This window comes from Cryptomeria japonica, chromosome 2, assembly GCF_030272615.1.
Source record: "Cryptomeria japonica chromosome 2, Sugi_1.0, whole genome shotgun sequence".
NCBI classification, from domain to species: Eukaryota; Viridiplantae; Streptophyta; class Pinopsida; order Cupressales; family Cupressaceae; genus Cryptomeria; species Cryptomeria japonica.
The window spans coordinates 356,676,986-356,691,382 of NC_081406.1; the positions used below are offsets into that span (position 1 = coordinate 356,676,986).

Consider the following 14,397-nt stretch of genomic DNA (forward strand, 5'->3'; position numbering starts at 1 on the left):
TGGACATCTTAGTGGCTTTCCTCTTTTCTGTCACTTCCATTTCCAACAAGGCTCTCTAAATCAATCACATTATCTTCGTCCTCGATCACAATCACCCTTGTTAGTCTCTCTTTTAACCAATCTGGAATGGCAGATCTTGTTTCTCTAACCTGTATCTCCTTAGGCAATGTTTCTTCTTCTCTGAGAGGAGATGTCACTTCGTCATCATTCTTGTCTTCATGTAGCTCATTGACTTGGAGAGATCGGTTTGATGAACGTTGAGGTGCCTGTCCTTCTTCCTGTTTATCGTTCTGTACCATTGATTCCATAGATTCCTCCATTTCAAGTGTCCTCTTCTCTTGTCGAGAAGATGTGCCGGATGAACGATCTCGGTTGGCCTCTGGCTTCTTCTTGGAGGATTCCCTTTTCTCAGGTCTCTCCTTTCTCTTTGAGCCTCTAGGATGGGGATTGCCTTCACTTGCGCTTCGAAGATTGCCCTCACTTGTGTTTCGAAGGTTACCTTCGCTTGTGCTTCTGGGATTCGGATTACCTTCACTTACACTTGCTCCTCCTTCTCCTGGCCTTTCCTCCAAAGTAAAAGTCATAGATATACCCTGCTCTCTCAACTTTTGATGTTGCACATCAACCCATCTACGAGTACAAGACAAAACTGGAGCCAGCAAAGCATCTAGATCCAAAATTTCAGGTTCATTCCAATCTAGCCTCACTGCTTTGCTTTCTCGGTCACAAGATGATTGGAGATGTCTGCCACTGTCCTGAGCTTGGTCGGCCACCCTATAAATTTTGCATTTCCTGATGAAGTCTAAAGGCAATCTGGAATGCATCTTTCTTTTCACTTCAAGATCATCTGAGAGATTCATCACAAAGTCCTCTACCTGAGGTTCATGTCTGTATTTCCTTCCGACTGTCTCCTCTCAACTGAATTTCCTAGTATGATAGGAACAGGAACTCCATTTCCATGCCTGTGTCTGAATGCCTTCGCATAAGCTGCCAACTGTCTAGTTACCTCAAGTAACACTATTCTGTCTGTCGGATATCTCGGCAACATGTAGGGAGGTGAAGGACATCCATGAACTCTAATATATGTAAACTTCTGAAATTGGATGAACCAAGCACCGTACCTCTTTACAAGCTCTTGTGCATCTTGAGATAGCCGATTGTGAATCCCGCCTTGCAATGTCCTGGTGATGTTCATCGTGAAGGTATCATTGACCAACTTGTAGTCACTTCCTGGAGGATGATGCAAATGAAAATAGGAATCACAAACTCTGACTTCCCCGGGCCCTCTTCCGATCACTCCTCTGTGAGGTAATCCTGCATATTCAAAACTCCTTATCAAGGCATATATGATGTATGAACTCATGTGGAAGGACTTGGTAGCCTTCAGTCTTCTTAACTGCACGTCCAAGCAATGGCTAATCATTCTAGCCCAATGAATTGTTCCTTTTCCTTGAACTATCACTTGGATGAAGTAGAACATCCACTTCTCAAAATAGAAGGCTTGAGGAGCCCCTGTAACTCGGTTGAGTAATGTTATCAAATCTCTATACTCCTCCTGGAAGTCGATCCTATGTGGTGTGTTCGGAATCTTGCTCAGGCGAGGACGACTCTTGAGTAACCAATTCTTGTTGATGATGCTCAAGCAAGTGTCTAGATCATCTTCGTACATGGACCTGGCTCCTTCTAAGCTTTTATAGATCATATCTTTATGTTCTGGCAGGTGAAGAGCTTCACTGATAGCCTCCTCTGAAAGATAAGCCAAAGTGTTTCCTTCCTTGGACACGATCGATCTGGACTGTGGATCATAATGGCGAGCACACTCGATCATCAACTCATGGCACTGGATTGCTGGAGCGAAGCCGGCTGCCTTGATAATGCCACTTTCAATTATTCTCCTTGCGACAGGTGATGGCTTGCCAATGTAAGGGACCTCTCGAAACTTCTTCGTACTGAAGTTTCCCAAGTTGGTATCTCCAATGTTGCTCCACTTCGACACGATCTTGGTCTCCAATTCTTCGTTCTTTTGATCTTCCTTCATGAGGGTTGGACGACTGGTAGATGCTCCTGCCTTCGGGGTCGCCATCGTGACACCTACACAACATTTCATAATGAGTAATGGATTTTGCAATATAGAAATATAGACTAGATTAAAGATTGAATTTTAGGAAACTTCATGATAAATCCTTGAATTATCATTTCCTAAATATAACGATGCAATTTTGGAATTCAAGATTCAAAATTCAAAATTCAAAATTGAGGCTAGGATGATTCAAAATTCAAAATTTGGACAAGAGAGATCTTGCCATACCTTTCTTGAGAACTAACTCTAAAAAGATGCAAAATTAGGAAATTCGCCTAGGCAAAATGAAGATTGGAGTCTTCAACGTGAGCTTCTCCTAGCAAATGCGCCTCCTTTATTAACTCCACCACCCTTGGGGTCTTCAATGCCTTAAGGGAAAATTCGCTCCAACTCTAACCACAAACAAAGTTCGCACTCCACCTTGGATGGAAATTTCGCTCCTCTCCTTGGATCAAAATTCGCTCCCTTTATTGCTTCTCCATAATCGCATGTAACAATGATTGAATGATGGTTTAAAATGCTTCAAAGTACCCTTCTTATATAGGCGCTCATCTCCTTATTCTCACATAGGCCGACTTTTGGAAATAAGGCAAATAATAAACAAAATTTAAATAAAAAGGAGGCCGACTTTTGTAAAAATATAAAAATATAACCCCAAGCGCTCTCCCTTTTTATTTAATTTAATAATTAATTAATTTAAATGCCTTTGTAATTAATAATTTCGATTTTTTAAAAGGCTAAATTAATTATTAAATGCCTTATGCGCTATTTTTAAATGCCAATTTAATTAAATATTTCAAAGTTTATCGAAATTAGCACTTAATGTAATTCAAAAATTATTGGCGCCTAAACATGGGAGGAATTTGGGACATTAATCAATATCGCTCTGGTCCCTGGGAGAGGGACAGGAGCGATTTTTGCTTTAACTCCTTGGTCCTTGTTTTTTAAATCATCAAATCAACTTGCGAGGTAAGCAATGATCATCTTTGTTTGTTCTACGCATGCCAATCTTGTCCTTTGTAAAGCAAACTTGATATTCTGGAGATTTTCGCCCTGGTCCTTGACTGAGGGACAAGAGCGAACTTTACATTTTAGCCAAAATTTGTCGAGTCTTGGGGTCAATTCCTTGTTTATCATCTTCCTAAAGACATTTGGGATCTTGCATGACCTTGCCTTGACGTAGTTTTTGAAGGGAACGGTTGACTTTATTGAAATCGCTTTGGTCCTTGACTGAAGGATAGGAGCGCCATTTTGTTCTTTGTGCGAACCCTTGATCATATCAACTTCCAATTGCCTTCAAAGCGAAAAACGTTGTTTCTTATTCCTTCTTGAGTCTTGCAAACGATAGTAGTACTCCAAAATACTAGGCAATAAGGCAAAATTGAGGATTTCGCTCTGGTCCCTGGGAGAGGGACAGGAGCGCCTTGGGCAATTCCATCAAGTTCTCGGGTTATTTACAACTTCGTTTTTCTTTGAGGCATTCCAAACATCTTTACCATCATGTGCCTTGGCCTGGACTCAACCAAATTCGGAAGGGAATGCTAGATAACCAAGATTTCGCCCTGGTCCCTTGAAGAGGGACAGGAGCGAACTTGCATTTATAAGCTTATTTGTGTTTTGCCACCCTTCAAGATTATCTTCAACGGGGTGATCACGCCTTCCTTCCTTCATGTCAAACTTGAAACTCGCCTTTCCTTGGTCCAAAACTTGTCCTTTGAGAAAATCGCTCTGGTCCCTTGGAGAGGGACAAGAGCGAATTTGAAAATCGCCTTGGTCCCTTGGAGAGGGACAAGAGCGAATTTGTACCTTGGGTTGATTTTCTCCTTCGTGGTCCATTCAAGTTATATTCAATGGGCAAAACGTACTTTACTTGATCTCTTCCAAATCGCGAAATCATTTAATTTTGCAAGAATAAGGCAAACTTGGAGTTCAAGCTCCGGTCCTTCAGTGAGGGACAGGAGCGATTTTTGTCATCTTAGCATATTTCCTTGTTTGCAAATTACTTCAAATTATATCCAATGGACAAAACATGCCCTCCTTGATCTCTTCTAATCAAAAAATTGTCTTGGCCCTGCAAGGACAGTGCAACTTTGAGAAACAAGCTCCGGTCCTTCAGTGAGGGACAGGAGCGATTTTTGTCCTTAAGGTCAAATGTTCAACTTTTCATTGCAAACGACTAAGTCTAGGTGCTCCATTATGTTGATTTCATCCCTTATTGCGTTCTTGATGCTCCAGTTCGATCAACTAAGGCCAAAAATGCCCTAAGTAAACCATTTCGCCCTGGTCCCTGGGAGAGGGACAGGAGCGATTTGGCCTTAAACCTTAAAAATTTGCCATTTTGAGTCTCAAAAAAAATCTTCCAAATCTTCAATTCATGCTCGATTGTATCTCCTGGCGACCCTGCACAAGACAAATGAAACAAGTCAATAACCAAGATGCATAAAATACCAATTTCGCCCTGGTCCCTGGGAGAGGGACAGGAGCAATTTTACCTCTATAGGCCAAAATATCAAGAATTTAGGCTTTCAGTCACTTCACAAGGCACAATTAGGTCATCTCCAAGACCAGGGGTCAATTATCAAACCTTCCAAAATTTGGTCAAAATTCACCCGGACAAAATTTGCACAATTCCATCATTAACACCTAGGTAAAATTTGAACTTGCTTTCAAAATTCCGACTGGACCTAGACAGACACACCTGACATCCTGACAGACTCATCCTATTTCAAAACTGCAATCTACGCGAGGATGCTCAATAATCTTTCAAAATTTGACTGGACTTCAGCTTGGAAATATCAAAAAAGGAAACCCTAAGGCTTAACCCTAGTCCAGACGACTCACTCACTTACCCAAAACCCTAAAAGCAGAGAGAAGAACAGGCAAAACCGAGCAAAATGAGGGGGTCCCCATTTTAATGGGGCGATGTGTGAAATGGTCACAACACCACCCTAATATGAAAAGTTTGCTGATCAGTTTGTTTCAGATTTCAATTCATTTGTTTTTATCATGCTCATTAATAAAGAACAAGTAACGCAATAGTCATACCAAATAAACAAACTTCATTGCAATGAAATGATTAAGCTCTTTCTGTTCTCATTACAAACTGAAAATTAAATGATTTCTAAATCATAACAGACCTAAAAATATATTGCTCAGAACTGAGTTTCTAGATAATAAAAAACTGCAATATTACTTCTTTGATGCAAGCACCTACAGATCAGAATTTTGCTGACTCGGACTTGGTCCTTTCAGCAACCAATCTTCCTCTTATTTGTAGCCAAAAAAGTCATCACAAGTCTGATGCAAAGGGCAGATTTAGGACAGTCAATATCATCATCAATGTCGTCTCTTCTGGTGATTGAAACAGGACTCTAGGAGGCTGCTACGGTGCCAACTTGACCTCCAAAACTGCTCAAACATTTATAGCAGTTAGAAAGAACTACTTGTATGATTGGATATTGCTCAAGATACCTTTCAGATTACCTATTGTAGCTGTTTACTACCCTTTTACACTTGGACGGCTTGCTAGGGATACCTTCAATCTCAACTCTAACAGCCCTAGACCACCAAGAAACCTCTGCAATCATTCCTGCTAGTCTACATGCCTCAGAATGAAAGAGATTCAAACCTCAAAATGCATATTTAACACAGAAACCTTCCCACATGCCAATAACCAAGTTGGGTGCTACCTGCAAGGGGCGACTTGATCTAGAAAAATAAATGCCAAACCAAAACCCACATATTATATATGCATCCTCATCACCTGTCCATAAGAAAACCTTTGCAGCAATACCCAGAATAATTTGTCTTATTTTTGGAGATATGGGCAGAAATGTGAATGTCAGGTAGGTAGAAATATATGGCCAGCACTGGAAAAAGTCTCCAAATCTTGAAAATTCACACAACAATCCAAGAACCAACACTAGATGCCAAAACATTGAAAACTCAATAAAAAAGCCTCATAAATCAAAAACCTACCAAATATACCTATAAAGAGCTGAAGCGTATTTCCTTTAGACTCTTATTATATTGACATGGTTTCCCACTTTTTGATCCCAGTTTGCCCTTTATTCTTGGAATAGAACAAAATCATCTATTATTGTATATAGATGTGTAGGTGCAGACAGAGTTTCTGTTTTTATTTTTCAACCAACACTATATACTTCTATCATTATGTTTGTTTTTTCTTGTATTAAACAACCTTATTAAACTGTAAATGATACAAAAGTATCTGACTTACCTTAATCAATCTTCATATCGTTAGAATTCAAAAGAACACAAGTTTAAAGCTGACTTTAGCCATAAAATCTATTTCATCACATACAAATAGATAAAATTAACAAACAAACCCTTACCAATATACTTTGGAATGCTCTAATTTTTTGAGCTTTCAAGCATTGCCTAATTTTTTAACAGTTAATGTCACAATGAATCCCACTTTGGTAAACATACATTTCAAAAGAAACCTATGAATGTTTACTGATTTGCTTGGTTATATGTTGGGTTATAGCCATGTTCCTAAATAGAACAAGATTACCATGTGAACAAGCAAAATTGATACGTGAGTGCTATAAACATGTTGATGCTATGATGGAGTAAATTTTAGAAATCCCAATCACCAATAACAAAATAAAAGAGCACAAAATAAAACAAGGACATGAATATACCTGAGGGTAAAAGGGATGTGATTCTCGCCTCATTTTCATCAGAAGTCCTAAGAGAACTGGACACTAGAAGAACAAAACAAATTAGAAGTGCACTTCCTAATATGAATATTGCTGGAGCAATTAGAATTGATGAATGAAAGTACAGATCATAAAGTTAATTACATTTTTGCATCTGATGTATAGTCTAGTAACTTGTCGAGACAGATATGCAAAATTGCAAAATAAAATCTAATTTCTAAAACATAAGAAGGAATCCTCCAGATTTACTTTTCCATACTGCCCTATGTATAAGATTCCAACATAAAATCTAATTTCATGATTATTATCAGGAAGCCTAGAGATTTACTTTTCCATATTGTCCTCTATATTAAATATGCACATATTTATCCATGAAAATGCCCAGCACCACTCTTTAAATGCAGTACACACAAACATAGATTATATACATTATAACTTATATTAGCTTGGATTCCACCAATCATAAGAAGAGAAAAGTTAGGGGCAATACCTGACAGTAGAAGAATGGTTTTCAAAGGCCTGATTATGTCAAGCCAATAATTACAGAACTTTCAGGAAAAACAAAGCAAATGAGGATGAAAGCAACTCATCACTAAAACATTAGAGAAGGACCAGTCAAGAAGTTAATATTCTAGACATATGGAATTGATGCCACTAAAATGCCTTTGCTAATATTCATGCTTTAGCTTGAATGCAAGAAAAGGTGTTGCAATTAAAACCTGTAAGACCAGATGGAAAGAATAACTATCAAAGCTGACGATTGAGAAGAAGTAACCCCTAGAGATAAAAGTTAAAAGCTATGCATGACTGCTCAAATATCACTTAAAAAATTTAGTTGTAGGTGAACTTGTTGCAACTATACTTTGGATGGTATAATAACGAAAAAAAAGATCAAATTTACAAACAAAACAAAGATATCCATGCTACCTTAAGAAGCCATTTTGTGCATCATTATCCTCACTGCCTTTGAAGCAAACATGTATGAATTACTTGTTCACATGTCAAACATATAGTTTTTCTTATTTGTAACATTTGAACTAAAATCTTTCCGTGACTTTGTAAGATACAGAGAAATAGTTTTAGTACTTCCATCCATAATGAAACACATAATATTTTGTAGATCACCTTCTTGCAGCTGAATACATGAAGACAGCAAAACAACATCATAGAGTTTGTGTACATGCATCCATCATTTATAAAATGAAGTGCTAATGTCAAGATGTCACTTTACCTTTGCCAGTGACAATCCATGCAAATTTACAAAAAGCTATACAGCCAACTAAATCTTCCATGGATACCCTTCCTGGATGATAAACATTGAACTACTACTAGTATACCCTTGCATAAATAGATATTTGTTTACTGCCTAACTCTACCAGTTACATAAGTAAACGGATATACAAGTACAGAACAATTATGCATTCACAACAGTATACAAAAGATATGTCATTCTCATTCTTTATTTATTCAATGATATGCAATAATTACAATATGCATATGCCATTCTACCAGTCAGTCGTGATTCCCCGACTATGAACCAAAGATATATAAAGCAGGTTGACATTGGTTAAGATAACCAGTCATCGGTAACTACCAATTACAATGCATAACACATGACTTAACACAACATAATGACATAAACTCTCAGTCAATACAATTGTTTTACTTTTATTACTTGGCCAACTCCATCAGCCCTCCGAAAAAGAAGGTCGTCTTCCAAATGATTGGGACAAAAACAGGGCTAAGCAAAATTCTAGTGAGAAGGAGGATGGTGGGAAGACAACCCTGGACAAGTGGAGGACGTTGATATGGATATAGCTGATGTAGTAGAGAGCCACTGGCGAATGTGCTATACCTGCTCTATGCAAATCCTCAAATCACGTTCTGCCACCAACTCTCATTCTCTTGACCACCTTGACCATGAGGGCTGCCTCCATCAGGTGAGTCTTCGTCTGCTCCAATTCCTGCACCTTGGCCTGAAACTACTGCTCCTTCTCAGTCGATTGCCTGCTCTTCTCTGCTAGTTGTGCATCTCTATCATCCAACTATGTCTTCTGCTTCTCCAATTTACTCTCCTACTCAGCTCATTGAGCCTCCCGTTCAACCAAAGTGGCTTCCAATGCTACTCATCGCCCACGTTCTGCGGCGGTGATCCAAATCTGTTGGGCAAGTTGTTCCTAGGATAGTCTAATGTGGTCCGACAAATCAACCCGAGCACTCTTTCCTTGTCAAGGTGCTCTCTCCCTAGCCTCATTAGCTTCCTCCAGAGAAGTTGTCACCCACGCAATCTATAAAAGACATCCCTATAGAAGGCCTCTATACAGTGGAGTGCAGTGAGCACTTGGCCATGTCATCCAATCGTAGTGGGTCTCGATGGATGCCATGCTACCAATATGGCTAGTGTCTCCACACTTGGCTACCCTTGAGATATGAAGGACCTAAAGAATTTGCCCTCTCACTCCAAAGGCATGAACGCTAGAATCTTCTCAGCTTCTATAACCACTAGGGGAGTGAGACCAATGTCCATTTGGCGGGACAACCCTGCAACCTCATTTGTTACCAAGGCCATGTCCTACGACTCCACCAAGTATCACTGCACGGTGCCAATTATGCCATGTGGATCTGATTGGATGATCTCAATATTTATGTCAAGAGTCTCATCCTTGTTGGATAACCCATCTGAATCCTCCCCCTCTAGAATGTTAGCTTTTCCAAGCTACTAAGAATCTTGAAGGAGTAGTATTTGTCCTAACCTCCTCTCAAGGCTCCTCTGGCAGAGATCTCTTTGGTAATGGCTCCTCTCGCTAGTTAAGCATGATCTCGTCCTTCGGCCCCACTCTCAGGACTACCCCCTCTACCCGCACAACTGGATCTGCCTTGCCTATCTAAATTGTCTCAAGTGTCAGGGGTTCCAATTTCTCACCCAAGAGACTTGGCAATGGTGGTGGTGGAGACTCAAGCATACCTAGCCGACTATCAATCCTCGTCGCCTCAACTCTCCCCTGAGTATCTAGTCCTACCACCTATTTGCCTTCGGCTACAACAGTCGATGGTGCTACAATAGGAACTATTCTCGCCTCAACTAGTGATGAAACTTTTGCTGGCAAGAATGTGGATGGTGAGAATATGACTATCAAGACTATCTCAGCCAAAGATGACATAGTCACTGTAGTAGTGAATCCTGGTGATGATATGGCCAAGAATGTAGTCTCTGCTACAAGTGGTCTTTGGTACTAAGTAGGCCTCTATGGAATACTCCTCAGAAATGGCATTCTTGGAATGGTTGCCTTTGTTGATGATGATAAGGCAACCACCTCATGGTCGCAACTCTCCTCTCATCTCCTCTTTCTCAACAATTGTGTCGGTGGCTAAACAACTTCCTCACCACCCACTAGGACCCCTAAAGAGGCCCAACAAAATGCGGTCGGCCATGCAAGATCCCACTGTCCAATTGGCTTCAACCTTCCCCATGTGTCTGGGGGTACCTGCATGTGGATGGCATCCAACAGTATCCCAATGGCATGCTAGGTCATGTAGAAGGCTTTGTGCCTTAAGCTTAAGAACTCATCAATTCTCTTTGACAACCCTCGCCCAATTGTATACCTTTCCTATGCTTAGGCATATCATAAATCTATCATCCAAAATGCAACAACTAATGCTTGGCTAGCTCCCGCCAATCTGCACTTCAGAAGGTTGAGCACACATCTCCACTCGATCGTGGCAAGAAAATTCTTCATAAGTCTTATGTTCCCTAGACCCCAGATACTATCAATCTCCTCCTGTGTCAACTCTTGCCTACATACTCACTTAATAAGCACCTCTTTATGTTGGTGAGTAACTTTTGTAAGTTTCCACACTAAGCTCCCTATGGAGGGTATGTTGAATACACTCGTAAAATCTGAGGGTCTGTTAGAGATAGTAACCTGGCATCCCTTGTAATCAATGATGGACTTGTGAGTCACCCTATTATACTACACAACCATTACCCGCAAGTATTGCTCGAAGTCCCTTGAATTAAAGAATGTGAGTTGTGTCGCTTTATCAACTTGAGCATGGCAAAGTGCAACCTTCAGTGCATGGTCATCATTTGTAGTCAACCACCAACTACGACACTCACTTCTAGTGAGGTTCTCCCACGCAATTGAATCTGTTGTGACTATATCGTCACCATTTGCCTTCCCTATGATTCCTATTACAATTTGAAGCCTATAAGGTCTCTTCCCCTTATTGCTACTAGCATTGAAAAATTTCACGGATGCTACTCCCAACAATGAACAAGAGACTTCAATTTATGCTTGAAATTTATAACTCTTAGTTCCAAAACAACTAGAATAACTATTCCACTAAGGCCATACTCTTAAATTGTTTGGTTGTTGGAACTAGAACTATAATGGTTGTACGGCGTTGGAAAAGACTCGTCTATACTCTTGTTGTACGATATCCCAGTGAAATTATTGTACGCTGAAAACCAAGCACAATAGCTATTGTACAATGTCAAGCAAACAAATCTACCATATGGAATGAAGGTGTCGTACAAGGTGAAAGGTTCTACTCGACCATCCAATCTAACAAGGATAATGTCGTACAATTTTGTGAGTTGGAAGTCATATGACATAAAGTGAAGCAAGTCATACGGTGAGAAGTTCAAACCACCGTACAAAAGGAACTAGAGGTCGTACGGTGTGGGAGTAAGGTCGTACGCAAGACGGAAGTCGTATGGTATGAATGATTCTACTAAGCCACCATCTGATGTGCACTCATTGAAGAGGCTATACACTTCAAGAAACTTGTCTAGGTTGTAGGATAACAAGGGAGGGTCGTATGATACGAAAACAGGGCCATACGATTGGAATTGAATGTCGCTGAGAGTGAGAGGGTTGTATGGCCAAAGTCATTTTTTGATGATGTGCATTGTTGTCTGTTGAGAGTGAAATATGATGCCACCGAGAATGATGCTACCAAGAATGAAAATATAATGTCACCGAGAATGAAAAATATAATGTCGCCAAGAATGAAAAATATAATGTCGTCAGGAATAAGAATATGTCCCCACCTTTAATAATTTTTTAATTCTCACCTTTATATTTTCTGCCTTTAATTGTCTCTTTATTTTTCTTCATAATTTATAGTATATTTTAACTCGGCCCTGTAATAATTTTGATCCTCAACACTTTAATAAATTAGCCTTTGCACTTTGAAATATTCTCCACCTATAATATTTTAATGAAAAAAGTCTTTTTTCTCCACTTACTATCCTTTTTCCTTTTTAATTTAATTTTTCTCAGCTCCAATCGTTTTCCACCGTCCTCATTTTTTTTCTTCTGTTTTCATTCTCCAACCCTTCTACAATTTTTTGTTTTTTCCCTTGGCCATTTAAAACATTCTTCTTTACAACAAGTACCAATGTATTTAAGATCAAAAAAAATCTCTAGTACCGTACCATTTTCCATGTTACGATCGTCTAGTAATTTTCAACCTCATTGTCAATTCCATAAGATATTTTCTCCTTGTATAACTGGAGTTTCAGTAGGTTTGTTCACCACTCACCACGTTCTAGTAGGAGGACAAGATAGAGGTGGTGGTGGTAACCCCTTCTCTTTTGCATACTGGGTTTTGTTGTTGGTACTACGACTCCTGAAATTTCTATGTTTTCTTCAATTTGAAACTCACCTATTAGTCCTCCCAATCTTGAGTTGAAATCCTCTCTATGCATTTAACAATTTGTCATGTTAATTGCTATTGGCATTTCCACTCTTTCTTTGTACAATTTTAACTTTGATCCATTGATACTGTCTTTTAGCAATGTCATCCAAATTTCCCAATATGATGGCTCCATTTTGGCAAACTTCTTGAATTTTAAAGGGACTGAGCCATCTCACCTTGAGCTTACCCGTCTTAATTTTGTTGCGATTGTTGTATTTCAAACTAATTGTCCTAGCTGGAAGTTCATTCTCTGTCGGTGTTTGTCATGTCAACACTTTCCCCATCATTGCATGTTCTTGGTTGCCCAGTATGCAAGTACTCTCCGTTCATCCAATATTTTCAACTAAAATAGTCGTTCCTTTAAACTCTCGGTATCCCCAAGTCTAATCTAAACTGCTATTCTCAAGCTTGGAACCATATACTCGAGAGGGACAATTGCTTCGTGACCATACATCAACTAGAAGGTTGTATGCCTAGTAGTTACTTTGTATGTCATACAGTAGGCGCACAGTACAGCTAGCAATTTCTCCTCCCAGTGAACCTCTTTGATGTCACATGATTTGTGAATGACTGATACCAATACCTTGTTCATTGATTTTGCCTAACCATTTTCTTTCAGGTAGTACTAACTTGATAGTTTATGAAAGATTCAAAACTCCATTGTCATCAACCTAATGACATGATTGACGAAATGTACTCCCTGATCACTTGTGATTTGAATTGGAATACCATACCTCATGACAATCTGCTCATAGATGAATCTTGTTGTACTCATAGTCATGTTCTCTAATAGAGCTCTTGCCTTTGCCCACTTTGTAAGGTACTCTGTCACTACAACTATGTATCTACATCGATGTAGTTAGCTAAACCTTCAATGGACCAACAAAATCCATTCCCCACCTCTTGAAGAGCTTTTGAGGTTGCGAAGCAAACAACAGTATATAATCTTGCTTGAGAGGTTTGCTCGTTCTCTAGTAGGTGCCAGATCCCAATACCCACTCTCAGGCATCAATTTGCACTGTTGGCCACCACAAACCTACTAGTACAACTTTTCAGGCTATGGAATTCGATCCCATGTGTCCTCCTGCAAGACCCTCGCGTGCTTCCTTTAGTATACCTAGTATCTCCTCCTACATAACACATCGCCTGAGAACTTGGTCAAACCTCATTTTATATAATAATCCATTTATTAATTGGAAAGTATTTCTCTTCAAAACTAGCTTTCTTATCTCTCCTGGGGGCATTTCTTTTGGAAAAGTGCCTGTGGACAAGTACTCTCCAATATTCTCGTACCAAGGTGGTAGTGCAACAATTTGACAAAGTGAGTGTCAAGGAAAATCTCATTTACTCCCTCGGGTGGTTCTCCCGACTTTATCCTTGAGATTTTATCAGCTATTACATGGTTTTTCCCTAGTCTGACGATGATGGTGAATGTGAACTCTTGAAGTATCAACCACCATCTACTCACCCGTCCCTAGATAATTGGTTTGTTTACTAGATACATAAGGGCTTGATGGTCCACATAGAATGCAAATGGTGTAGCCAACAAGTAGTCTCTGAATTTCTACACTGAGTACACCATTCTAAGTGCTTCACCCTCAATCATGTTGTACTTCTTTTCTACCTTCGACAACAAACGACTTGTAAAAAATACAAGATGGTCTAGCCCTTGGGGTCTAACCATAAATAGCCAGTGCTCACATACATAGCCTCATTGAATAGGCATCCAAACTCATACCACAAATATTTGCAATGAATTCAAAATGCTTATTTGCAATATAAATATTAAATAATCCATACCCTACAAATTTGTCTCTAGAAGAGCCTGCACAAATTTGAATATCTTAATTGTAGTTGCAATATGAAATACCCGTACACTATCTCCAACTGGCTAGGGCGGATAGTCTCACTACAAAAACTAGCACTCCC

The 14,397-nt window shown here is 39.5% G+C and overlaps 1 protein-coding gene across 1 annotated transcript in view; it reads right to left on the bottom strand.

Annotated features, from left to right (window-relative positions):
- Positions 1-14,397, bottom strand: part of LOC131065255 (uncharacterized) — a 292,918-nt gene that overhangs the window by 267,149 nt on the left and 11,372 nt on the right. The window contains exon 4 of the mRNA XM_057999726.2: positions 6,748-6,810. Coding sequence (XP_057855709.1) covers positions 6,748-6,810 — 63 coding nt within the window. The remainder of the gene's footprint in view (positions 1-6,747; positions 6,811-14,397) is intronic.